This window comes from Pteropus medius, unplaced genomic scaffold (genome assembly GCF_902729225.1).
Source record: "Pteropus medius unplaced genomic scaffold, Ma_sr-lr_union100, whole genome shotgun sequence".
NCBI lineage: Eukaryota > Metazoa > Chordata > Mammalia > Chiroptera > Pteropodidae > Pteropus > Pteropus medius.
This window is the reverse complement of record NW_024350398.1, coordinates 174926-200975: the sequence shown is the minus strand read 5'-3', so window position 1 is coordinate 200975 and position 26050 is coordinate 174926. Positions and strand designations below refer to the sequence as shown.

The window sequence follows — 26050 nt, the reverse complement described above, 5'->3', positions numbered from 1 at the left end:
TCTACTTTTTCTTTTCTAATTCTTAAGCCTCTTCCGATTCCTCTTGTCTGCTTGCACTGGTTGGCATCTTGAGTCTGATGTTAAATTACTGTGGATGAGTGAGCATTCACGCCCGGCTCTCTGCCATTAGCCCTTAAAAGACTGTATATAAAAAACGTTTTAAAGGACAGAAATAACTCTTCAGTGTAAAAGTGTCTGGATATTTATCTGGCAAAATGAAATGAAAGCCTTTCTTAGGCCTCGTAACTAGAAAAATAAATTTATCAAAAAGTAAAAGTAAAAACTTGATTTTATAATAGTTCATGGAAAACACTTGTGCTGGGCCCTAGTTTTGTTTTGTTTTTTTTTCTTTCTGTAAACGATTTTAAATCTTTAATAACAATTTTGCTCCTTACTCATTCACTCATCTAAGAATTATAGAATGACGATAGCCCAGTGTGTGGTCTCAGACCCCTCATAACATTTTTACTGCACCCATGTGAAGTAGGTATTATCCTCGCTTTATAAATGAGGCAGTTAGGTTTAGAGAGGCTAAATGACACACAGCCTGTAAGGGTTGAACTGTGACTTTGAGTCTAAGCCCTCATATATTTCTTTGCCAAGGAGTGGCAGTGTAGGACAATCACCGTCGGTATAGTTTTAGAAAGCAACTGTCTTCCACTGGCTCCCCATCACTAAGGGTCCCAGCGCTGTGTGGGTGATTTTGCAATTGATAAAGGAAATGAAAAGGAAATGTGGCACTCATGAAAGGCACCTGGATGCCTGATTCTTGATGTGTAATGTTAAATCTAATGGTATTTCAGCACACTGGACTTCTTGCAAAACTGCAAAGTCCAACACAACCTTACACGTAAACACAGCTTCTAAGGGCGGAGTCCCGAGCATGCACCTGCGCACAAGGTTCTATGACCGGCTTGACGGTGCACGATAGGCGGTTATAAACAGGGGCCCTGCAGTGGCCGTGGCGGGTCGCCCAGGCCTCCACGTTTCGTGCACCGCAGGGAGGCCCAAGGAGATGAGGTCCACAGTCGCAGAGCTGACCCCGGGCTCGCTCACCAGCGCGCTCTCACTGCCTCGGTTTACCCAATGCCCGTGCTTGCAGGTCCTGTCCTCTTTTGTGCCTGTTTGTGCAAAAGTATATGTGCCTGGCCTCACCTCTTGGGACCTAAAATAGCACGAAACAGACAGGCAGTGGGGGCCTGCGGGGCACCCGGCTGATTGCAGACGAGAAAGAGGTCAGCCGCAGCAATCTGCGCCGAGAAAACGGCGCATCTTTCGCAACGGCCGCCCAGGGGTCCGACATCCGCCCGCGGGGCCGCGGCCCCCTTCTGGACGGAATGAGAGCACCGCGGGCCACCGGGACCAGCGGGGACCCGGGACCCACGGGACCCGCGGGGCCACGGGCAGCGGCGGGCGCGTCGGCGCAGGGGGCGGGGCCGCGGCACGTGGGCGGGACCCCGGACAGCGGCGCCGGGGGCGGGTTTCGAGCTGACGGACGCCAAGCAGCGCCGCCATTGGCCCCGAGGAGGAATGACGCGCGAGGCCCCGCCCCGGCCCCGCCCCCTGATCCGGCCAGCCCGCGCTCGCGGCGCTGACGTGTCGCCGGGCGCTTCCTCCTGCGCGCCGCCCGCTCTCCGGCGCCTGAGGGGCGGGCTGGCGGGCGGCGCTCCCCGGCCCGGCCCCCGGCCCCGCCGCCGGCCCCGGACCGCGGTATATATGCGGAGCTGGCGCGGGCCGCCGAGCCGGAGCCGGGTGGACGCCGTCGCGCCGAGGTCGGTGAGAGGCCCCCGCGGCCGCCGCGCCGGAGGGCCCGAGGGCGGGGCGCGCACCTCGGGGGTCGCCGCACGCAGGCGCCTCGGCCCTCGGGGGCCCCGACCGGGCCGGCCGCGCCGCGGGACGGGTTTGGGGCGGAGGACGCGGGCCGAGGCGGCGCGTGGCGCTAGGGGACTCGCGGGGGCGGCGACGGCGTCTGGTGGCGACGGCGTCTGGTGGCCGTCGCGCCACCCTGAGGGCTCCGGGGCGCAGGCGGTCGCTGGCTCTGCCCGGCGGGACGAGGCGCCCGCCGGGTCCTGAGCGCGGAGTGCTGAGGCGACTTGCAGGGCGTGGGCGGGAAGGGCCGGAGCTGCCGCGGGGGACGTGGCGGCGGGGACGTGGCGGCGGGACCAGACCCACGTGGCCCGTTAGTGTGTCCGCGGTGGCGGGGCCGGCCCGGCCCTTCTGGGCCCGCGGGTCCCCGCGCTCCCCGTGCTGCGCACCAGGCCTGGGGGCCGTGGCCGAGAGCGCGACGTGGCCTTGCGGAGAGCCCGGGGCGCGGGCCGGGGCCGGGCGGGCGTGCCCGCGGCCGCGAAGGGGCACCTCGGGGCCCGGCCGCCGATTGCAGGGCTCAGGGCTGCGGCCGTCCGTCCCCAAGGCCGTTCCACAGAGGCTCCGAGAGGCGCACTTAGCACGCGGGAGCATCTCAGGGCGGCGAGGGGAGCGGGCCCAGCAGCCGCGGCAGGGACGCTCCTCCTTAAAGCGGGCATTTAAGTCGTCGCGGTGGGCTTGACCACGCGGTGACCGCCAGGTCGTCCTTGGCTTTGACGCGGGCACAGGCCAAGCCGGGCCATTTTCCCACAGCGGACCTTCGCTCTTTAAGACTTCGGTTATGGAAAGAAGAATCTTGTCCCGGTCCTCTTCAGTGTCACACAGCGTCACCCTTGCAAGTGCCCTCTCGTGGCATGGGGGTGGTCTCATCTGCCTCGGACATCACAGGGAAGTCATTCTTGTCTGTAACTCAGGTGTGCTTGTTACCTGAGGAAGGTTTGCATGGGATGCAGAGAAGCCCATGTGACGTTGTCGCCTTGGCGGACTGTGGTGCAGGCCCGTGTCAGAGTGTAATCGATGAGTTGTCTGGTTTGCATGGATTCCTTTTCTCAAGCATCTGAAGGTGGATAGGTATCTAGTAACTTTCTAGGAAAAATTTGACATCTTAAAATGTGATAATAATATGTTTGCCTGTGTGTTTGGGGAGGCAGAGCACTGCATCGTGAACTCGCATTTGAGGGTGCGTGAGGAAGGTGGGTGCCCAGGGAGGCGCACTGGTTGGCATAGGGTCCACGATCCATGGGCCCAAGAGCTCTAGGACTTTCCGTTCCTCAAGTTACCTGGCTCCCTGCCAAGCTCCTTCCTGCCATAATACTTGCCCCCCAACCTGGGCAAGAGTGATGGTGGAGGTGACACCCTAGCAAAGACCCCATTCCTTGGAAACCAGTTTCATATAAACCTATCTCAGCGGCCTTTTTTAATATGATGTATTTTTTAAATTAAAAAATAATGGCATCGTGTCTCTTGAAACCTGCACGTATCAATAGAAATGTGTTTTAAAGCCCTAATGAGTCCCAGGCTCAGTCTGTTGGCTTCTTTGCTTCTGTATCTGACTGCACTCCCCAGGGGGTCTCATTGTGTCCTTAACTTAATGTCATGTGCACTGATGACCTCTGAACTCTGGACAGCTGCATTCTGCCATCTCATCAGCGTTTCTGTTTGGATGTCTAATACGCATCCAAGACTTAACATGACCAAAAGTGGAGATGGATTTCCCCCCATGTCCCTGTCCTGAACGTCCCACCTCAGGACAGGGGACCACGGCTCGCAGTCATCTTTGCTTGACTCCACACTCAGTCCACGACCTAGTCCTCTAGGTGCACCTTAAGCACCCACCTTCACCATTGCTCTGAGCCACTGTCATTTCTCATGTGGACTGTCCAGCTGTCCCTAACAGTCCGCTGGCTCCACTTGGGCCTTCATTAGTCTTTTCTCCGCCCACCAGCAGAGTGGTCCTTTCAAACCTACATCAGGCGCGATGCTTCCCCTGCTCCAGGTTCCCCTGTGGTTTCCAGACCCCGTAGCCCTTACCTTGAGCAGAAGGCCCTGCTCGGTGTGGCCTCTGCTCACGTGTCAGCTCATTTCCGAGCACTCTCGGCCTTGGTCGTCACCCCACTGCAGCCTTTGTGCTCTTCCTTGACTGGCCAAGCTCCTGCCTGTCGTGGAACCTCTGTGCCTGCAGCTCCCTCTGCCTGGAATGCTCCTCCCCCAGGTACTGACCTCATTCACATGTGTTTGCAAATGTCACAGAAGCCTTGCCTGCCCACCCCAGCTACAGTGTCACCCTTGTCCAGCTGTTTTACTTGATGGCGCTTGTCCTGTCACACTGCCTGCCATTTTATATAATTGTCTCTCTCCTCAACTGTGGTGTGACCGTGCACGTTGCCACTTTGATCAGTGCTGTCTCTGTCACCTAGATAAGCACCTGGCAGACACTAAGTGCTCATTAAATGTTTGTTGAGTGAATGAATTAAAAGTACACAAAAGTTGAAGTTTTCCTTCTTAAATTGTCTCCTAATGTATATTTCTATATTAAAAAGCAACTTTTAGCTGTAACCTATCCATATATGTAAGTAAGAGGGTGGCCGTGGGCCTGTGATTTATTCAACAGAAGTAGTGGCATGGATAAAACATTCAGCCTCATCCATGGCCGTTCGCCACCCGTATCCCAACACTATGCCTGTTCCTTGATTACACTTATTTACTTGAACCATTTTCACACTGTTCCCACTGACTGGGTTTCCCTCTCAGTTCTCGTTTGCTTGGCAAGCTTCTTTCCTTCCCCTAGCGCCCAAGTCCAGTAGTCGCTCTCCTTGTGTCCCTGGGGCTAGCTCAGGGTCTGCAGCACATGCTCTGCGTGGACAACGTAGCAGCCGGTCACACTCATAGAGGGCTTCCAGGTGCCAGTTCTGTCTTAAACGCTTTTCGTTACGCTGACTCATTAACTCTCTTAACCTCAGAGAGGTGTCTTTATCCTTATTTGATCAGTGAGAAAAATTGAGGTACAGGAAGATTAAATATCGTGCCCGAGGTCACAGAATTAGGCGGTAGTGGAGCAGGGAGCGGAACCCGGGCCGTCGGACCCCAGAGCCCAGTGCTGGGTGCTGCCCCAGGTGTACTGCCTCTCTTTTAGGAAAGACCTTGAATTGAGTCCCAGTATTCCCTCTGCTTTTGTGAGCGAGATTGTCGGATAGGATAGGGGAAAGGTTTTTCAGAGTCAGGTTTATCTAGATTAAAATTCCTGTTTTTCTACCGATTAGGTAAGTGGCCTTGGGCAAATTACTTAGCCTCTTTGAGCCTCATTTTTTCATGGTCATAAGAATTATTTTATTTATGCTTCTGACCCTGTGAGAAAATTTCATTATTCCCATTTTACAGATGAAGATACCAAAGTTGAAAGTATCTGCTACTTGGCTCAAGCAGAGTAAAAGTCAGTCCTGTTTGATTCCCAAACCCATAAGGACTCACTTCAGGCCGGAGTGCGTGCGGGAGGCTCTGAGGGTGACTGGATCTCGAGATAGAAAAGGCTCAAGGAAGTACGTGGAGGGAGAGGTGAGGGCCTTGGATCACACCAGGGTGGAGCTGCCTCCCATTCTGATAGTCAGCAAGCTTTCGTTTTCATTTCGCACAGAAGCCTTCACCTGGTTGTAAATCACTGATAACTCATGAAGCGTGTTTTACAGGTGATTTCATTCATTTCACACTTGAAGTATTCTGCCCCAGAAGTACATCTAAATAGCAAAGCAAAATAAAAGTTAGGAATATAACACACTCAGTCTTATGTGCTAGTGTAATTAAAAATTGATTTTATAAGAAGAATTATGGAGCCAGTTTTGTCACCAGTGTGAGGGGGGCATCTACTTAAAAGAAAAAATAGGATTTATGTGTCTGTGTCTATTGGATGATATTATCTTTCTCGAATTTATTTTTGAGTCAACACGTTAAAATTATTTCTAAGAAATTTCTGATTCGCTTGGCATGCCTAGTATAGAATAAAGAAGTAACGATGCTTTTTACAGTGAAGTCCTTGTTCATCCCGTGAGGTTCCTCACCCGAGTGTGTTGGCATTTTTGCAAACCGAGTCAGCCATAAAAACGTCAGTTGTGTCTGTATTTCTGAATAAATGCAGCAGAAATTATGTGTCTCCCCTCTGTCTCTCACCCCCTCTCTCTTGCACACGCGCGCATGCGCACACGCACACGCACACGCATGGAGATATACGGGCCTCTTTTTCTGAGAGGTAGAACGCCTAGCGGTTAAGAGCGTGAATTTAAGAGTCTGTCGAGGTTTGAATACTGGCCATGTCGCTCGGCTGGTTTGGGGCCTCGGGCAAGCTACCTCTGTGGCTCAGTTCTTTCTCTGTAAAGATACCAGTGACAGCGTGTGACGTCATTTTGAGGCTCGAGCTGTGCCGCCACAGTGCGTCTGCGCATGGCGCTGGGCGTGTGCCGTCTCGAGGAGGCACATGCTGTCCTGCTTGGAGCTGACGTGGACGTCCCCTCTCGCCTTCCTGCGACGGGAGGAACGCGGGCTGCGTTGGTGTGCCACTGACTTTCCCCCGTCCCTCGTGGCTGCACTGAGCAGTCATAGCACAGCGATGACTGTCCCGTTCGCTCTTGTCTCCTCGGCAGCCAGTCCACTTCACACCTTTGCTTCATGGTACCCACAGTTGTCTTAACCCACTTCCTGCTCCCAGGGTCCCATCTGCAGTCTGTTCGATGCCACTGCTCATTTCTCATCTCTCAAGCACGGCGACACTACCTGTTTGAAACCTGCTGGCTTCCACGGCTCCTCCTGGTTCACCCTGCCCTCTGCATAGAACCTCCCCTCGCTCCCTGCTGGGGTCCCACACCTGCCTGCTCCTGGCGGCCACCGCTGTGCCCGTTTCCTCATCTGTCCCTGGGTCTGCTCAGGCCTGAGCACAGCTCTCTGTGCTTCCTTTGTGAACGCTGTCATTGTCTATATTAGGCCAGTAGATTAAGGATTCCCTCTCTAGTACTACACACGTCAGCGTTTTGCTATGTTATCACAGAATGCTCTTAAAAACACTGTTTCACCATTGGCTGTTCTGCATTTTTTTGTCCGTTTGGGGACCAATTTTTGGTAAAGATAGTGGACATATATTTATCACTTCTCTGCAGATTGCTATGAAAACGAAATGTGTTTTTCAGATAATAGGTGGTCCTGTCTTCTCGAACTTCGATGTGTTCTGAAGACAACAGTCATGTTTGTTAGAGACAGAAGGAGAGCAGCTGAAATAGAAAGCCGAGGTGGCCTTTCAGTGGCAGCTCGGTGGTCAGAGGGGTGGTTCAGAGGTCACCAGATGCGGTCGCATGTGAGCTCTGAGCCAGACTGCCTGGTCTCGCGCCCCAGCCCTGCCGACTCAGAGAGAGGGTGCCGGTCGCAGTGTGTCGCAGAGCTGTCGAAATCGAATGAGCCACGTGGGTGTTCAGTGCCGTGCCTGGCATGTAAGCTTGTTAGTGCCACCTTACGAACAGAACACTGCTGGAAAGCAGAAGGCCATATCTGAACAACTGGTTTTTTAATGCACTTATTTTTAGCAGGAAAAAACCCATTGGGTTTTGAGGCTGGACTTTGACCTGCTATCGATCCCTTTTCTCTTGTCGGTTTGCAGCTGCAGAAACGGCGCGGCTGTTCTCACAAAGCGTGGCTAGCGGAACGCCATGAGCAGAGCACCCAGCGATCTCGAGCTCAGGCTGGCCCGGGCTGGGCAGGAGCACCTGCTGCGGTTCTGGGATGAGCTGGAAGAGGCCCAGCGGGCGGAGCTCTGTGCAGAGCTCCAGGCCATGGACTTCGAGGAGCTGAGCATCTTTTTCCAGAAGGCCACCGAAGGAGTCCGCCAGTTCTCTCAGCTGGAGAAGGTGGATGCGCGGATGGAGCCTATCCCTCGGGAAGTGCTGGGCAGCGCTACGCGGGATCAAGACCAGCTCCAGGCCTGGGAAAGTGAAGGTACCGAGCACGGGAATGCGTGTGCTGTAGTTTATTCTGAGATACACAAAACTGTCAAAGCCACGGAGCCGTGTGATCAGCATTTTGACTCTCGTACTACCTTCAACCAGGTGACCAGTCAGAAGGTGGCAGACCGTTTTGCCAAGGCCTCTGCAGTGTCTCTCGTTGCTGGTCCCCACGTTGGCTTTCCTTTCTGCTGCCCGGTTCAGGCCTCTTCTCAGTCAGACCTTAAGTTGCCTGTAGTCTCTTTTTCTTCCCCAGTTCCCTGCGTTTCTCATCCGCAGCTTGGGCCGAGAGCCCTCCCCCACCTGGCCTGGGCTACGGCCCTGATCCGGATTCTCTCTACTCCGACTGCCCCGCGCGTGGAGCCAGGCCGGATAGTCCACCTTTCTCTGAACGTTTCGTAAGGCCTTCCCTGCCGTTGCTCACGCTGGCCCTCAGCCTGGGCGGCCTCTGCCCCTTCTCTGCCAGCTGCACTGCCTTTGAGGCCACTTCCTGGAGTCGTGCGATGCAGCGGCCATGCCACTTGGGGACTAGCACCATGCCGCTGGTCCACCACCTGTTCCTCAGGGTCCCAAGTTGGAGTTATTTGCCCGAGCTTGCTTTCATTCTACCTTCCAATAAGAGTTGTTTATGTCTGCCTTCGTCGCTGCATTGTAAACTCTTTAAGAGCAGCCGTTGTTCTACTCGGCTCTGTTGGCACAGATTTTTGAATTATAAGTTGGTTGATAAAAGTTTGTTGAATTGCCCCAATGCTTTTTCTTCTAAAGCTTATCATAAGATCTGCCCCCGTAGCTAGTACAAGTAATGCTTTCAGAACGGCAAGATAGAACGAATGCAGCTTCTCGGCGGAGGGAGGCTCTGTGGTTGCTGCAGTCCACGACTCCTCCGTCAGGAAAAGGTCTACTGAGGATTGCAGCTCAAGCCCGCGAGTGCTTGTACGCGAGCCGCGTCCATCTGGACCCTGTTTCCTCAACTGCAGAATGAAAAGATTGGACTATTTTTTTCCTTTTTATTTTATTTTTTTATGGCAGTGGACTTGCATGCAATTGGTGCTTATATCCTCCCATCACCTGCTGCAAATGGAGTAGAACCGAGGGGAGAACTGGGCCCCTGAGACCTGTGCCTTCTGAGCTACAGCCACGGTCCAGGCGGCACAGGCTTCTGACTGGTCGGTCCCTGGGTGGCGGGGCTGCTCTCCTTTCCCAGCCTTCGAAGAGTGGGCGGATGACCTGTGGCTGAGGGAAGACACTCATCCGCTTGTTTTTTTTTTTTTTCCTTTTTAAAGACATTGTTTTGTTGCAAAAATAATATCAAAATAACAGGAACACTGTAAATTCTCCATGCCCTCATTAAATCTGTTTTTATTTGCTCCCGTTACCACCTCGGACATGATTATATCCACGTTTACTTCTATCGACATATGATAACGTTATAGATCTAATCTTACAGTCTGTATTTGTGCCTTACCATGGCTATTTTTATTTTGCCTTCCATTCCTTGGCACCCCCTGCCTCTCATAGAAAAAGAAGGAAAACTGCCATCATCAGCCTTCTGCGTATCTCTCTGCATCTTTTTCTGGGTTTAGGATTTACTGATTTTCAAACTGTTCCAAGAGCCTGGGGTTCCATTCGATTCCATGGGGATGAAGGCTTAGAATTCGTTTTATGGGAAGTCCATGAGCTTTGACCTTGCATGATGCGGACCATGAGCAGCTGGCCAGGCTTCCTATAATCTGAGTCTTCTTTATGACCATTTTGTAAAATTGTTGCAATCTGTGGAACTAGTCTGTCTACATTTATGACCTTTCATTTAAACTAGACTGGCACTGTTGCAACCAGGATAATATAAGAAGGTACAAAGCAAACTTCCTTTTGGCCGTACTGTCAAGGGAACAGTATTTGTGGCTTACACAGTAGGGGTGGAGAAGGAGACTTTGTAACTGACATCATATCCTTTCCACTTAGCTGGAAACTTACATGTGTGTGCCAATTCATAACAAAATGAGGTTTTCCTAGTGAGTTCTCAAAGGGAAGAGCTTGCTGTAGTGTAGACGATGATGCTGTTTCAGACAGCAGGAATCCTGGTAATTATATCAAAGTATAATTCTATGCAATGGCATGTACTAACTTTGTGAATTTTCAGCAGATCTATACACCCATGTAACTGCCACTCCCATCAAAATATAGAACATTTCCGTTGCCCCACAAAGTCTCCCCACATCGCTCTGTGGGCAGACCCCGAAGCTCGCCAGGCCGGGTCAGCTCTCAGGCCCTGGCATCCTGACCAAGGGCCCATGCCCACTGTGCCACATGGCGCCCTGGCCGAGGGCTTTTTCTTTACATCTACTGGGTGGTCGCTTGCCTAGAATCTCTGCATGCTCGCTAATTAATTATTATTGATTAATTCATAGGCTGGAGGTAATTTAACAGCATCATCACTCATCCTGAAGCCTAGATATCTTCTTTTGTCCTATTTTTACTTCAACTTGCCACATCTAATAAATGGTCAAGTACCTGTGAAACATCTGTGACATCTCTTGGTCTTTGCCTTCCAGTATTATCAGAAAATTATCAGTTCATTAAAGTATATTGTTCATTACTTAGTGTTTGGTTGGGTTATATAAATTTAACTTTTAACAATAAAAATGTCTTCGTTAACAAGGTTGTCATTCACGATTGCATGTGGATTCCTCTTGCAGGTAGTGTGACTGCTGCTGCCTGTGTGTGTGTAACTCTAAAGTGTCAAATTGTAGTGGTGTGTGATACAAGTGTTTTCTTTTCTAGGACTTTTCCAGATTTCTCAGAACAAAGTGGCTGTTCTTCTTCTAGCTGGTGGACAAGGGACAAGACTTGGTGTCTCGTATCCCAAGGGAATGTACGATGTTGGGTTGCCATCCCATAAGACACTTTTTCAGATTCAAGCAGAGCGGATCCTGAAGCTTCAGCAGTTAGCTGAAAAATACCATGGCAACAAGTGCACCATCCCGTGGTAAGAAATGTCTCACAATGAGGGAATGTCTGAGCACAAATTGGCTTAAAGTACTCGAAATGCATACGTCCTTTATTCATAAGCAGACCTATTTCCTGTTACCGATGTCCTTGGGAGCTGTAATTTCCTGTACACGTTAAAAGTGTCATGCAGTCTAGCTAGGTAGCTGGTCACTGTGGCCCTCACAAGCAGTGTGTACCCACTCCCACGTTTCTGTCCCTGCCTGAGCACTTTGGGGTGCTGCGGGCTCAGCGTCTAGAAACTTCACACCGACCACTAGTTTGTCTGTGTATAGAATTTCCGATTGAAAATTTGAATTTCTGGAGTTGAGCATCACTCCGTTATTTCCAGCACCGTGGTCGAGACATTGTGGCCTTGTTGATTCCTAGTCTTTTTTTCTCTTTCTCTCTCTGAAAGCATTGAGTGTCTGTTCTTGTCTTTAGTATCTGACATTTCATGACAACATGGTGTGGGGCAACTTTCGGTGGGTTCTCTCAGTCTGGGACTCTTACCCTTAAGGGCCAGGTTACCTAGTCCCCCACCCTCGCCCCCACTGAAGGCCCCACTATTGTGCCTGCTCGGGCCAGCATGGCCGTCTGCGTGCGGGCCGTGTTCTCAGGGCCTGCCTCGCCGGCCTTCACCTCCCGTGCACCAAGCCGTTCCCGAAACTGCTCCGCTTTTCAGAAGTTTCTGAGCTCGCGTCTTCCAGAGCAGCTCTGGAAGGGAGCACGTTTTGAGGGGAAACCAGCCATGGCTGTGAGATCCCTCAAGTCTCGAATCTGGTTATTTTCTCCCCAAAGGTTCTGCTGGTCTCTTTCTCCTTCTGCCTGGTCCAGGCCCCCTGCCGCTGCCTGGACCCCAGATTGGCACACGCCCCCAGGACAAGGCCGCTGCATACCCTCGGTCCCCTCTGAAAGACTGCCACTGTCCTGAGCTTTTGTTCTGACCCGTGTTGCTTCTGTAGCACTAACACCTGTAAATGGGCTTTTTATAACTTCCCAGCCTTCCTAGCGCTCTCTTCACAAGTGTTTGCCTCCTTGTGAACTCCTTTTCTTCTTGATTCCTGTGGGGTGTTTGAGGGACATCTGTGTTCTAAGTGATGACCCGGCTTCCTACTGTCACGCTGGATTTCCTTCTCTCTCCTCACAACTCAGGGTGTCTATTTTTTCTTAGGTGGACGAGCTTAGCCACCTCTTTTGTCATCTTCTAAATCAGCCCAAGCCTTTGTGCCCAAAGTTCAAAATGCGCAGGACAATTTGTTAGACAGAGGTATCTACTATGGTGGGATGTTGTTATACCATTTTCCTCGTTTATTCATTCAACAGGTGCTAACCGAGTATCTGCTTGTAGGTGCTGCGGGTATATCAATAACCAAAATAGACGAAAGCCCTACTGATTTGTAGTTTCCGTTCTACTAAGAGCACGCTGTTTCAGTCACTAATTGTGCTTTTAGATGGAATATTTTTCTCCTTTGCCACACTGGCATGGGTTGGATTTTTGTGATGAGACAGTATAATTACGCTTTTATGATTTTAAATGAAGGGTGAACGGAGCCCAGATTCCATTTCAAAATTTTAATAAAAAGAACCACAGAGCTCATTAGAATATCGTGCAGTTACCCTTTTCTCCTTATTTATTTAGAATAGGAATTTTTAATTTAAAATACACTTTTTACAACGTTCTCAATTGTTTGCATAAGCTGGTTGTAGGCTCTCTTGCAGGAGGTGTGTTTCGTATTGTCACAGAGACTTGTTCCCTACGTGAGGGTGGGTGCAATGGGGGAAGAAAGTCCCCTGGGGCAGCAGCCGATGCTGCTGCTCCAGGGTGAGGATGAAGGCGCTCAGGCGCCCTCAAACACCTTCTTCCCGTTGAGAGACAGACAAGGCTTGTTTGCCTGATCCACGCAGCTGGGTCACTTAGCAGATGTGCTTTTCTCTTGCAAGGTATATAATGACGAGCGGCAGAACAGTGGAGTCCACGGAGGAATCCTTCACCAGACACAAGTACTTCGGTTTGAAAAAGGAGAATGTGATCTTTTTTCAGCAGGGAATGCTACCAGCCATGAGTTTTGATGGGAAAATTATTTTGGAAGAGAAGAATAAGGTTTCTATGGCTCCAGGTTTGTAACCATGCTTATTTAATGGTGACTAGAAATGGTAGTGACATAAACCATTAAATTTTGACTTTCGTTTTAATTTGGTGATTTGGATGCTAAAAAAATTAATATTTTTATTTATTTATTTTTGCAATTTGTTAATGATCTAAAAAATGAAAATGCCCATGGGTGGACCGGAAACGCCTTTCCCCCTTCGCGGACATCGGCGCTGACGGGGAGTCGGCACAGCGTGCGGGGCGCTCCCCGTCTGCTCGGCGTTTCACGCACAGCGGTGCTCCCGGCACCATGGCTCACGGCAGTGAGAAATGGAGACCGTCCGTAGTTCTGTAAATAAGGCTGAAGTAGAGTTTCACTGTAACAGTCTTACATAGTATTAAACGGGTTGTTTAATTAAGTGACAAAGAAATAATTTCAGTGGGTTAAGTAAGAGAACAAGAAATACAAAACTGTGTACATGGCACCGTTAGGGCCGCCGCGCGCGCAGACCCAGGTGGTGCGTGCACACTGTGTTTTTCAGTGACGTCCAGAACCGGGCCGCTCTGCCTGGGCAGCCTCACGTGGTGGCCCCAAGTATGAGCCCGGCTGTGACAACAGACATGTCCATGGAGTCAGAGCTCTGAATCAGGACTTGGAGGACGGGCTGACGGGGAGTAACCAGTGTTGCTGGCTGTGGCGCTCTCCAGAGAGCCACTTTTTAATTAATATTCTTTTTAATTAATAGAAGAACGTACTATTCCTAGCTCTGTTTTGTGAAGCCGTCTAATTGTTTTTCATTATTTCAGCTGTGTAGAGCTTGTCGCTGGAAGAAGTACATTAGTCAGTACTGAAAATAGATGTGGAAAGAAGAGGCTTTACTTATAGTCAATTTAAGTCACCATGGACCTTCATATTAATCTGGTTTTAAACAAATTATTTGGTATAAAATGCTCATGCATTTAGATGGGTGAAATTGTCTGTCAGGCTGTGAGTGTCGAGCCCACTTGAATCATACAAAGGTTAAATAAACTTGCTATGAAGGAATCATTGCTCGAGAAGTAATTTCACGTGTCACAGTGCATCACAGGCCCACCTGTCAGGACAGCTGACGAGGGAGCGTGGGCTTCGGGCCTGACTTGTCTTTCACAGACGCCGTTCTCTGCACATTGACGCTGCGTCGCTTTCAGAATCGCGTAGTGTCATGCGAGACACCTGAGTCTTTCCTTACGGATATTCAGTTTTCTTGGCCCACACTGAAGAGCCTTCGGGGTACCTTCCTCATGGGTCTGGTGTGCCGCTAAGGGCTGTTTCACTTCCCAGATGGAAACGGTGGTCTTTACCGGGCTCTTGCGGCCCAGAACCTCGTGGAGGATATGGAGCAGAGAGGCGTCGAGAGTGTTCACGTGTACTGCGTCGACAACATTCTGGTCAGAGTGGCGGACCCCCGGTTCATCGGATTCTGCATTCACAAGGGAGCAGACTGTGGGGCGAAGGTAAGGCCTCACGGACTGGGGCCGTGTGGCCGCTCTCCGTCGGCACGTGCATTCCAGGATTTATTAGGGCGTTTTGAATATTTCAGAAGCAGTCATCCCTCTAACTGAACTAACTACCCCGCACCCACTCTTTATCTTAAATTGGCAACATTTGATTCTAGAAGTAATGTTTTATGCCTGTCCATCGCCAGTAAGAGTTTAAAATCCGTGAGGTCGATTTGCAGGTACCTGGGAGAGGGCGTGGTCACCCCTAGGCCCGGGACAGGTTGTTAATATCAAGTACTGCTTGCTCAGAGTGACCCACTTTCTTCCTGTGGCGGAGTCACTCGAGTGTGGGCACAGGAGGGGCGGTAGAGGTGGCAGATGTAGACGTGGGCGGGGCATGCGACATGGCATCCCATGGTAGTTCGTGACAGAAATGTGCAGATGGGGGATAACGGCAATTAAGGAGATTTGTAGTTGCTTGAATGACCACAGACGTACTGCAATTAAGTGCCATATAACAAGGTCGCATCCTTGGCTTTGTTCTTTTCTACACTTTTTTAGTTGCATGAATGATGATATAGGAGACAGGCCTTTATGGTAGCAAACAAAACACGTAGTATACCCAGGAATCAAGTCGACAAGAAACGTGAAAGACCTTAAAAACACAGACGGTTTAAAAATATTAACATAAATGTTGCTCTCATAAAAATCTATAAAGGTATTGATTCTCACCAAATTAAAGTATAACACAATCCTGATCAGAGTCCCAAGGACACTCTTTTGGGGACACTTGGGGACAGAATGATTCTAAAGTTTAACATAAACATGTAAAGATGGCCAGGAAAATGTTGAAAAAGAATTATAATAAGGAGGGAAGAAGGTTGGAGAAAATCTGTCATATTAAGATGGATTGTAAATAAAAAGTAATAAGAGTGTAGTGCTGACACCGGAGTAGAATGACAGATTAATGGGACAGCGGATCAGTCGGGAACAAATCCTTGTATATAAGAATGTACTGAATAAGAATGTGGCATTTCCAGTCACTGGGGGAGTGAATGAGATACCTGCTTAAAAATAAAGTAAGATCTTGCCCTCAAAACTCATTCTAGAACCAATTTCAAATGGATTGCAGAGTTAAATGTTAAAAAACCACAGAGATATTAGAAGACAATGTAGAATAATTTTGTAATATTGACAGGAAGAGAAGTTTTCTGACAAAAGCAAAAACCATACAAGTGTCTGACAAAAACAAATTAGACTATATGTAAATCTGAAATTTCCGGATTTAAAAAGAAGACCTGCCATAAGAGACATACCAAATTCTTGGGTGGAGATTTTCTATTATAAATATTTCATTACTCTCAAAATTTATCCGTCTGTCGTAGAAGCTGAACTCTTAAATTTATCAGTACAAGATTTGAGAGATTAAGCTGGTAGACATAATAGGACTCCTCCTGAGTTGGTTTAGTTCATCTGTTTTAGGCCTCTGTGTGTTCCTCTAGGAGCTTCAGCACTGTCTTGTGAACAGCTGCCAAACGTAATCGAAACGGATAGCATTGTAAGTAGCGACTAAGGTTTAAAAACAAAGCAAAACAAAACTATTTCTGACTTTGTTCTACTTGGTGTCACTCTTTTTTTCGAACACAGAAACTTAAACTTTACAGTTCTGAGCTTCAGAATCATTTTAAATTACGTATGATCAGAGACTTAAGCCTGGAAGGGACCTCAGAGGTTACCCGGTCAACCCCTTGGCTTCAGAAATGAGCACGTGAGCCCAGCCCTAAACCGATTCCGGGCTGGAGGCCCTTCACCCCCGTAGCAGAGAGGATCAGAACCCATGTTTCCAGCTCCAAGCCAGTGTCGTATCGCCTCATAAACCAGCCTCTTGGCAGTGCCATGTTTTTGCTGGCAGCTCAGAAAACCTTGCATGGGCACGGTGACCTTTGTGAGCGTGCCGGTCACACAGAGATGCGCGTACAACCAGTGACTCCTCCACGGCCCGTGCGTGGGGCCTGCAGGACACATGCAGTCTGTCTTCCTGCCTACGCTGTGTCTGGGATGTGACGCAGTCGTCACTCAGCGAAGGAATAAGTAAATACTCAGATGGAACCGAACTGTGATTGGACTGGTATACGTTAAAACTTTTAGACATGTTAGAAACCACTTATGTCATCTGTCCTCCCATCCTTTTTATTTCAATAAGATCAAGATATTAAAATACATTTTTTACGTATTTCATGCACATAGGGAGGGCGTGACTCGGTGTGCTGATAGAATTCTCGGCAGTGCTTTCCTGATAGGCTCCAGTCTTGGTGCATGAAGTGCTTATGATGGCGCGACAGCCCTGACGAAAGATGCTGAAGGGCAGAGTGGTCCGCAGAAGAGCAGTGCTGAGCAGGCAGGGACCATGGCGGATCAAAGGTCATTTCGTTAAGCAGTTGACTTTGAGGTCAAAGTGTGACTTTGAACTCAACTTCTAGGATTTAACTTGTGGGACGCAGAGCAAACCTTTTTCTTTTCCGCATATATAAACAGCCTTCCAGCTCTGCGCAGTACACAGATGATTTCTTTTGTCATCTGGACTTTTATAGTGTTTGGAGGTTAGTCGTCATGGAAGTAAACGCTCGGCCAGCAGGTTTGCACTCGGGGGAGGGACAGTGGGGGCGTATAGAGGCGACTAGAGAGGAAACCTGTGTGTGTGTGTGTGTGTTTTCATTGGGGACGAGAGGAATTGACCCCAAATTCCCTGCGTAGTGAGACCCCCAGGGCAAAGTGTGCGAAGCGCATCGATGGACTGGAGTGGTTCGCTTAGGTCGTTTTGCCGTGCCGTGTTCCCCTCCGGTGGCACCCCCCGCTCCTTGGTAAACAGTTTCTTTTCATCGAACACTGTGCTCCTTTCAGGGGGCACACAGTGAAACTGCACAGCAGGCTGACGTGTCGCTGGGCGGGACTCCGGGCCTGTGCTCTCATTGCTGTGTAAACCAAGTTCTCCGTGGTGGCTTCAGCTGTCTGCAAGAGATGCTGCTGGCTGTGTTTGTTTTAAGAAACCGGTTGCTGAAAAAAGTTTTAACTTTATTGATATGATTTCACATGTACTTAGGATAGACTTCAGTTCGGGACAGATTTTTCAAAATGCCCTGGAGTGTGCTGCACTGTTACTTGAACAGGGCAAACGAAACAGACTCTTCAGATAGTTTTACCGCTCGGTTCTTCTGTTGGACATTCATCTCAACTGCACCTCGACTTTATGTTGGTGCATTGAATACCGTTCTTTTCTCATTTTCTTCTAAACAATTTAGGCGAGTTGTGTGGAACCCGGGTGGTGGGTACCAGAAGCACCCGTGAGGTTTTTATAAAATTGAACGCTCTCACGTTTCCCTCTGATGTGTACTTTTCAGCTCCCCCACCAGCCAGATCCACTGCCAGATGATCAAATGCTGGTTTTCAAACTTTTTAAAAGCATAGAATCTCTTACTCCGAACAAAATCTAGCATCGAAAGCAGATAAATATGGGTGGGTTTTTCTGTCTGAAGAGGGCGGGCAGTGACCTGCCTTCTCTAACCCATCACTCCAGCCAAGTCCGTGAAAAACAAGGAGTATGCTGCATTCATGAACGAAAATGAAGAAATGTTATTTTCAAATGAAATAACGGTTTGGGCAATATAAAGTGAAAGGCTAGATGCCTACTTTTCTGTCCTGTGCCTCCCAGAGGAATCCCATCTCGTGTCTTCTCCGAGTGGTTGAGTGCGGCTAAGGACACGTTAAATAATGAAAAGAGGACGTCGGGGGACGTCGACTCCTCTTTTCATTATTCCCAGTCCAGGCGATTCCTCCGGCCTGTCTGTGTCTGATGGACTTTTCTCCACTGTGGAGTTAGGTGAGATCCAGGAAGGAGGCAATTCACGGCGTTTCCAGTTGGAAAGTGGTATTTCAGAGAGTATAAGGATGGCTAGGTGACTGTCTAAAGTTCAGGATGCCTCTTGATACCTTAAAGAAGCGCGAGCGCGGTCTCTGGAAACCGCAGCGCTTCAGGCCCCTCCCCTCCTGTCCCTGTCTCTGCCGGCAGGTGGTGGAGAAGACGAACCCCACGGAGCCGGTGGGCGTGGTGTGCCGGGTGGACGGCGTGTACCGCGTGGTGGAGTACAGCGAGATCTCCCTGGCCACCGCGCAGCGGCGGGGCCCTGACGGGCGGCTGCTGTTCAGCGCGGGCAACATCGCCAACCACTTCTTCACTGTGCGGTTCCTGAGAGACGTGGTCAGGTACGGCCGGCGCGGCTCTGCGCTCACACTTGCTCAGTCACAGAGGCGGTCGGCGGAAAGCAGGGAGACCCTGTGGGGCGGCCCCTCTTTCCTGGGGTCGCCTTTGCTCCTGCGGCACGGTCCTGGGTACGAGACTGCGCAGCCTGCAGACCCAGAGCAGCCGATGGCCTGTGCGGGGGCCACAGGGCGTCCCCGTCCCCTCCACCAGCTGTGCTGGTTCCCGTGAAGCAGAGGAGTGGAACGCTCTCTCTGCCACAGCTGCAGACCTTATGGTACAGGTGTCTCCCCGCCACCTACTGAATCAGAATTCCTGGAGGCGGGTGTCCGGCATCTGTACTTTTAAGAAGCCGCTCACACGATTTACTTTAGCTGGTTCCCGCCGAGCCTCTGGGGACTCGTGTGTTAGGGAGTGAAGGGGAAAGAGCTGAGACCCGGCTGGAGGCCAGCATGGTAGTGCCACCGGGTGCAGTCGGAGCTGTCTATTCCACGGACCGCGAAGTGGCGCCTTTTCACTATTAACGCTCCGCTCGGCAGCTTCTAGGCGTTCCAGATGCCTGCTAAAGTTGCTCGGCTTTGCTTTAGAATGGCGACTCCGGTTCCAAAATAGTTCCCGTCCATCTGTGCTGTTTTAGCTGCGTTCGGTCACCCACCGTCACTGTTAACACTCATCTTTCCATCCCATCCTTAAAGGGGTCGCAGCTGGGCAGGCTGGGGCGAAGAGCGGACATGGGACTTAGGGGGAGACAGTGGCGTGAGCTGCGTGTGTATTTTAACGTGGAGAGCTTTATTGTTTTTAACATAAGGAGATGGATAGGGAAATCTGTCCATTTACCATTTAGTAGAAACTAAAACGTAGCGAATGCCCGACCTTGACCGTCAGTCCCGGCCGTCGAGCCGGCTGTCAGGCTTGCTGGCGTTCTGCGTTTGGAGAGTGATTGTCTTTCTTCCTCTCTTAGTGTTTATGAACCTCAGTTGCAGCACCATGTGGCTCAAAAGAAGATTCCATTTGTGGATCCCCAGGGGCGGTTAATTAAGCCAGACAAACCAAATGGAATAAAGATGGAAAAGTTCGTCTTCGACATCTTCCAGTTTGCAAAGTACGTTCGCGCAGTGCCGGGGAGCCTGGACGTGCCCCGAAATGCTGCGCTTTGCCCTCGGCTGGGCTCTGTTCCCAGGAGACCTTGTCAGCTGCGGCATGTGGGTGGCGAGCGTGTGGCCTGGATCCCTGCCTCTCCAACGTGAGGCCACCTGCCCAGCAGTGTGCTGAGCTGCCTATGAGCACGTTCGTCTGTATCAGTCAGTCCCTTACCTGGCTGTCCTGCGGAGCCAGTAAAGTCACTTGTTCTGGCCGAGAGGCTAGAGAGGCTCGGCAGAGAGTGGCCTTGAGCTGGGGATGCCCTGCAGGGCCGCGTGCCATGGCGTAGCTCTCCCGGGGTTCGCGCGTGGTGTTGAGGTGTGTGTCTCAGAACTCGACTGCCGTGAGAGTGCAGAAGGCCAGTTAGCCATAGGTGAGCGCAGTGTCACTTGGTGGCGAATAAAGCGTCCGTCCGGTTCCCTCTAGGAAGTTCGTGGTGTATGAGGTGTTACGGGAAGACGAGTTCTCCCCACTCAAGAACGCGGACAGTCACAGTGGCAAGGACAACCCCACCACGGCCAGGCACGCTCTGCTGTCCCTTCACCACCGCTGGGTGCTCAACGCGGGGGGCCACTTTGTAGACGGAAATGGCTCCCGCCTGCCCGCGATTCCCTGGTAAGCCGGTGCCTTTGTCCCCAGGGGGCCGTGTCCCGGCCTGTCCTCTCCGACTCCGTTCTGCTCTCTGCTGTGCCCCCGGCCCCGGCATCGGCGTGGCCAGTCCCCGGGTGAGCCGAAGACAGCTCTGCCCGTTATGAAGAGTGCTGGCTTTGCCTCCTCTTACAGGGGAGTCTCTTCTAAGCTCTTGTTTCTCTGGAGGCATCCGCAGCATGTCACCAAAAGCCCCCTACTGAGGCACAGTCGGCAGGCCATTGCTTTGGTGTGCCTTCGGGTTCAAGCCCGCCAGAAGTGTGCCAGACCTTGGGGCGAGAGGGTGGGGCGTTGCTGGCTGTGTGTCAGGGGCCTCCCTACAAAGGTTCTCTGGGAGATCCCCAAAGTGCCACTGCCCACACACCGTCTGCGAGACACAGGGCCACCGCATCTTCCATGGCACTCAGGCCACTGAGGGAGGTGCCGGGAAGAGAAATGAATGCCAGTTGTGTTTACTGACACTAAAACTTCGGAAACGTTTTGGGAATTTAGACGTTAAAAAAATAAAAAGGTACTGATAGCTGTTTAAATCTGAGATAAAGCTCTTTAAAGCTTAATCTTATATTTTATGATGAAATCTCCACTGGCACTTAGAATCCCCCCTTTCTAAATCATTTGACGTTTCTGTGCTTATATAAAGAACACTCTGCCGTGTAATTTGTATTCTTACGTGATAAAAGGGCTGGCTGTGGCACACATGCGCAGGAGTGCCCGGAGGGGTGTCAGAGCACTGGGCGCCTGCACCGGCCACCGGAACCTACCGGTCTGTGCCGTGTCTCCACAAGGAGGGGCCCTGGCAAGCTGTCTCAGAGTCCGGGCCTCTTTCAGGTTGTCTTGCCATCCAGCTTGCTCTATGGCATGACGTGTTGTCCTCATGCTTCATCTCTGGCCATTGAGTTTGTTTCTTAACCCTTCAGATTTTCTTTGCCGGGTTTATAATTTGCCATAAATACGTGCCTTTCAGACAAGTATATTTTGCAGTTCCTCTTCTTTCTTACTGTTTTGGATTTTGTTTTTCATTCCCGTTAACGCTTATTTATTCCTGCGTAGCAGTGCTGCGAATGGAAGGGCGGAGACCGTCACAGCTGATGCCAATCACAAGTAACTACCCAGCCTGCCTGCGGGGCGTGGTGGCGGGCGGCGCTCCCTGTACTAACTGGTGCTGTCGTTTAGCGCTCTGCCTGTCGGGGTCTGCGGTGGATGGTCGAAGCTTTGGGGGGACGCTCTACTGCTTATCTGGTGGCAGGTGTCTGTCTGGATGACACTAACTCAGAGTCTCGGTGCATGCTGGAATTGGGGAGCATGCATTACTAAGAATCCAACCACAGGTGTCTGAGCCTGCAATGACACATCACAAGTGACAGGTAAGACCTAGAGCAGGTTACAGGCCGGGAGAGCAGATTTGGATCCCAGCTCACCCCCTTAGCATAAGCACAGCAGGTAGAAATGATGCTCTGCGGATGCGCCTTCAGAGCTGGATGTCCCCCTCGGCACAGGGGCCACCTGCTTCAGACACACTGATGGCTCCGAAGGCGAGGAAGCTGCTCGTGGGATCTGTTCTCATGCTAGCAGCCTCCCTTTTGGTCTCTGTGTTACTCATAGGCAGTTGTCCTGCTCCTAAAGACATTCTGTCTTAATGTCAGATAATTTTTAGCTGGAGGTAGCACGTGCCCTCTGCCATCTAGGTGCTAACAGGGTTTGAAAAAAGCCATTGTCTTTACGGCGAAGGAGACAGCTTCATATCCGTTACACTTTAATGCTAGTAGGTTTAGCTTTACTCTTAGGCGTTTAAGATAACTTGGGGAATACAGAGGGTGGAGGGTCTGGAGGTGTGAGTTACTTCAGGAACGGCATAGCACCAGTGTCATTTTATCTGTTTTTTTTTTCCTGCCTGTGCCATCCATCTTTGCCCTGTACAGACACGTCCCTGTGACTGTCAGTGGTTCTGGGATGTGGCCCCGAGCAACAGGGAGGGGACTCCCAGATCTGGCTGGCTCTCCTCGTGGGAGCTGTAGACGACTGCCGCCCCTCATGCTGTGGGGACCGGGATGCAGAGCCCTTTGCCATTTTCTGTCCCAGCCATCATTTTGAATACGTGAAAGCCAGCCGCTTTTATAATTTAAGACATAAAGTTTTTACCATAAATTTCCTTCTCATTGAACCACAGTTTTTAACCTAAAAGGTGAAAGTTTCTTACTTAGACACCTGAAAACAACTTCTAGCCATCTCCCATAAGAAATAGAAGTTTTAAACAGTTGGTTCTTGTTCAGGTCCTTTTAGTACTTTTCTCCCTATTTACTTCGTTTTAGCCATTTGTAGAATAATTAAACTGAAATCACAGTTTGTCCTCAAATGAGATACGAACTTAGGAACCCTAGAGGATGCCCTCGGAGAGCAGAGAGAGATCATTGGAAGGTGGGAGGGGCGGAGGAGGGGAGAAGTGGCTCGCAGGTGTCCTGAAGGAATGGGAGCAAGCGTGCTGGATTTGGACAGAATGACATTGCTTTTGTTTTTCACTTACTGAGCAGTGCTAGCTACCGAAAGTACGTGTGGCTGGAGACGGGGCAGTGCTGGTCTCGGGCTGACGTGCCCGTCTCCTGAGACCTCGCGTTGGGCGACCGTCGCGTCTCTCTCTCGTCCTCCAGGGCATCCAGCTTTGTTTCTTAAAGCCGACTTTCTTAGTTTTTTGGGTGTCTTTGTGGCACAGGGGAAAGTTATATTCGGGCCAGCGGTGTGTTCTCGTCCCGGCACTCCAGCCCCGCGGGGCTTGGCGGGGTGCGGTGGGCGGGGTGGGCTCTGTACACCTTTCCAGCGACATTGGCTTCAGTCCGTCTGGTTTAGTATGACTGAGCTGCCCGGAAGGGTCTGGGCCATACCTCTGGAGCTCTCTCGATGGAACCTGATGAACACGGGGAGAGAGGTGCGTCCTAGCTTGTAGTGCACCTGTTCTCCAGATCAGTCTGTGGTGCGCCCACCCTCACAGCCTGTCAGGAGGTTCACGATGCACAGACATAAACGCTATATCACATCATCAGGCAGTGCGTGTTTGCGTGTTGGATGTGTAGTGTGAATAATAATTACCCTAGGAAGCAGTGACTCAGCAGACGCCTCATAACTGTATTGTCTTCTGTGTGAAGATGTGAGTGAGGACAGTCACTGTGAAGCGGCAGTCGAGGGAAGGCTGGGGCTTGAGCTGAACTTGGCGGACGGGTGTGATGCGGCTGGTCGAAGGGGCCTCATGGAGAATGAGGTGGGTGGAGGCGGCAGGGCGAGCAGTGGGAGCGGACGCAGGGCACCCTGAATGCTGGCTAGACAGTTCTGTCCAGAGGAAGACCAGGCTACGCTCAGGGGCCCTCAGCAGGATGTCAGCCCTCAGGCTGACCACAGAGGAGAGCAAAGGAGAGCTGGGCTCTGAGGCTGGGCCTCGTTCCTGTTGCCCAATTGCTGAAATGGTGAAAAAACTCCATGCTCTGACACCTCTAAATGCGTTTTAAACATGCCTTACTGACTTTTGTGTTAGGTAACTTAGAAACGCAGGATGGCAACAGGTCATGATGGCGAGCGTGCCTGGAGGAGGCACAGGGTGGCCGGGCCGGGCCTTTGTGTGGCTGCGTCTTGCTTGAGCTCTTCAAAGGGCTTTGGCGAGGGTGACGGAGAAGCACTCGGAAACAGAGTCCATCAGCTCAGCTCATCTAGGGGCTCAGGGGGCACAGGGAAGCGCGGGGCTGGGGACGGTTCACCGGCTCCTGGACAGGGCTGTCCAGCGACGCTTCCCACAGTGAAGGAACCGCTGTCTGCTTGTGGCTTGCTCGTCAGCGGCATGGCTGCGGAGCACTTGAAATGTGGTTATGGCTGAGAAAGTGAATTTTAAAGTTATAATTAAACTTTTTATTTATTAATTTAAGTTTAAGCGGCCACATGTGGCCAGTGGCCACTGTATTGGGCTTTGAGGCCTCAGCATGTCTGTCCGCAGTGGAACCTGACTCTCAGGCTGTGGCAAGGGTTAAAATGAAATGGGAAGGCTTCGAAGGACCTGCCACGTACCTGGAACGTAGCACGCATTCAGTAAATAGTTCCCTCTTCATCAGATTAAAACTTGGAAACGACAGAAATGACACGTGCACAGGGCGTCTCGCGGTTGCTGAGGTGCTGGTTGCTGGCGCCACCCCGCACAGGGTCCTTCTGTCCCTGACGGTTCCACGGTGCCGTGGCCCCCGGGAGGTCAGAGATCACCAGGGCTGTGACGCAGGAGCGGCTCCTTATCGCAGGCCTCTCCGAGGGAAGCGGCGCTCTGCACGGCTCTCTGGCAGGGGGTGAGACGCGAGTGTCTAACACGTTCGGTTTCCCTCAGCTTGAAGGACGCCCACGACGTCCCTATCCAGTGCGAGATCTCCCCTCTCGTCTCCTACGCCGGAGAGGTGAGTCCGCTCTGCCTCTCCCTCCTGTTCTAGAGCTGGAGTTCAGGTGCCGATGGGCATTTAAGTGCAGGAGCAGCAGAGGGGGCGGTGCCGATGGCCCTGCTCCCGGACGCCGCCCGAGAAGGGCCTGCACCCTGCTCCCCGAGAACCCCGTAGTGGGCGGTTCCCACGGGGATGCTTTCCTGTTCGGTCCATTTTTCGTTGTGCGGAAACGCAAGGGGCTTTTAAAGGGTACGTGACGGCCTTGCTTTTTTAGATAAATCATCTGGCCGTTTTCAGCGCAATAGAATTTTCCTCTCGAAGGGTCTGTTTGCTTTCACAGGCGTAGTCCTCTGGCTTCGCAGGCCCGGGAGCTAGGGCTGCCTCCCCTTCTCATTCGTGCCCTTGCTGGAGGGCCCTGTCACTGCGCTCAGGCCCAGGGCCAAGACAGCCCCCTGGCTTAGAAAGCCAGCTGTTCTTGGTGAAGAGTATCATCTTTTTAACCTTAGAAATTTTATTATAATCAAGATAATTTCATTTCTTGTTTGTTTTATGCTGCCATTAATAGGACATTAAGCCCAGTTTAAAAAGTATAATAAATAGATCATTATTGACATAAATGCTGCACCTCAACCCAACTCGTGGCATTCATGTTTTAAATCATTATTACAGCCACTAAGTGTCCCCCAGTTTTCTAATTGTGTTTCATTTCAACCCTCCTCTCAGGGACTAGAAAGTTACGTGGCTGGCAAAGAATTCCACGCACCTTTAATCATTGGCGAGAATGGCGTCTGTGAGCTGGTGAAGGACGGCGTATGAGCCAGGTGCCAAGTTTCCCGCAGCGAGAGCAGCGCTTACGTGTGACAGACCGACTGTGAGCCTCCAGGCCCCTCCTGAGGCTACTCAAGTTCGAATGTCCACAGAGTCTCCTTCTGCCTGTCGAACTCTCCTAACTACTACGTAGCCCCCGAGAAGCAGCGGCCTGAACTGCAGAGAGCACTGTTAAGGTTCTCAGCTCACTGACGGTCTTATTTATAGTTTTCAGTTGTATAAAATTTTCCCCAGGCTAAGGACAGCAGTGCCACCCACGCAGTTCCCTGCAGCGTGAGGGTGGCCAGGGCGTGCGCCCGCCCTTCGCCTGGGGCTAGAAGCTTGTCTTCAGAGTTCTGCGGGGTGACAGTACGCCCTTGTACATGTCGGAAGGTTTCTGCGATAC

The 26050-nt window shown here is 51.2% G+C and overlaps 1 protein-coding gene across 3 annotated transcripts; it reads left to right on the top strand.

Annotated features, from left to right (window-relative positions):
* Positions 1-1617: 1617 nt before the first annotated feature.
* Positions 1618-26050, top strand: UAP1 (UDP-N-acetylglucosamine pyrophosphorylase 1). Of its 3 annotated transcripts, none has more exons than XM_039839827.1 (11): positions 1618-1772; positions 7499-7833; positions 10620-10824; positions 12768-12943; positions 14237-14409; positions 18461-18654; positions 19611-19751; positions 20216-20404; positions 21491-21538; positions 24789-24855; positions 25561-26050. In XM_039839827.1, the coding sequence occupies exons 2-11, from the start codon at positions 7548-7550 to the stop codon at positions 25651-25653; spliced, it is 1572 nt and encodes a 523-aa protein (XP_039695761.1). In that variant the 5' UTR covers positions 1618-1772; positions 7499-7547; the 3' UTR covers positions 25654-26050. The 3 variants fall into 3 exon arrangements, with proteins under 3 accessions (XP_039695761.1, XP_039695760.1, XP_039695762.1); XM_039839826.1 differs by having other exon boundaries at positions 21488-21538; XM_039839828.1 differs by lacking the exon at positions 21491-21538.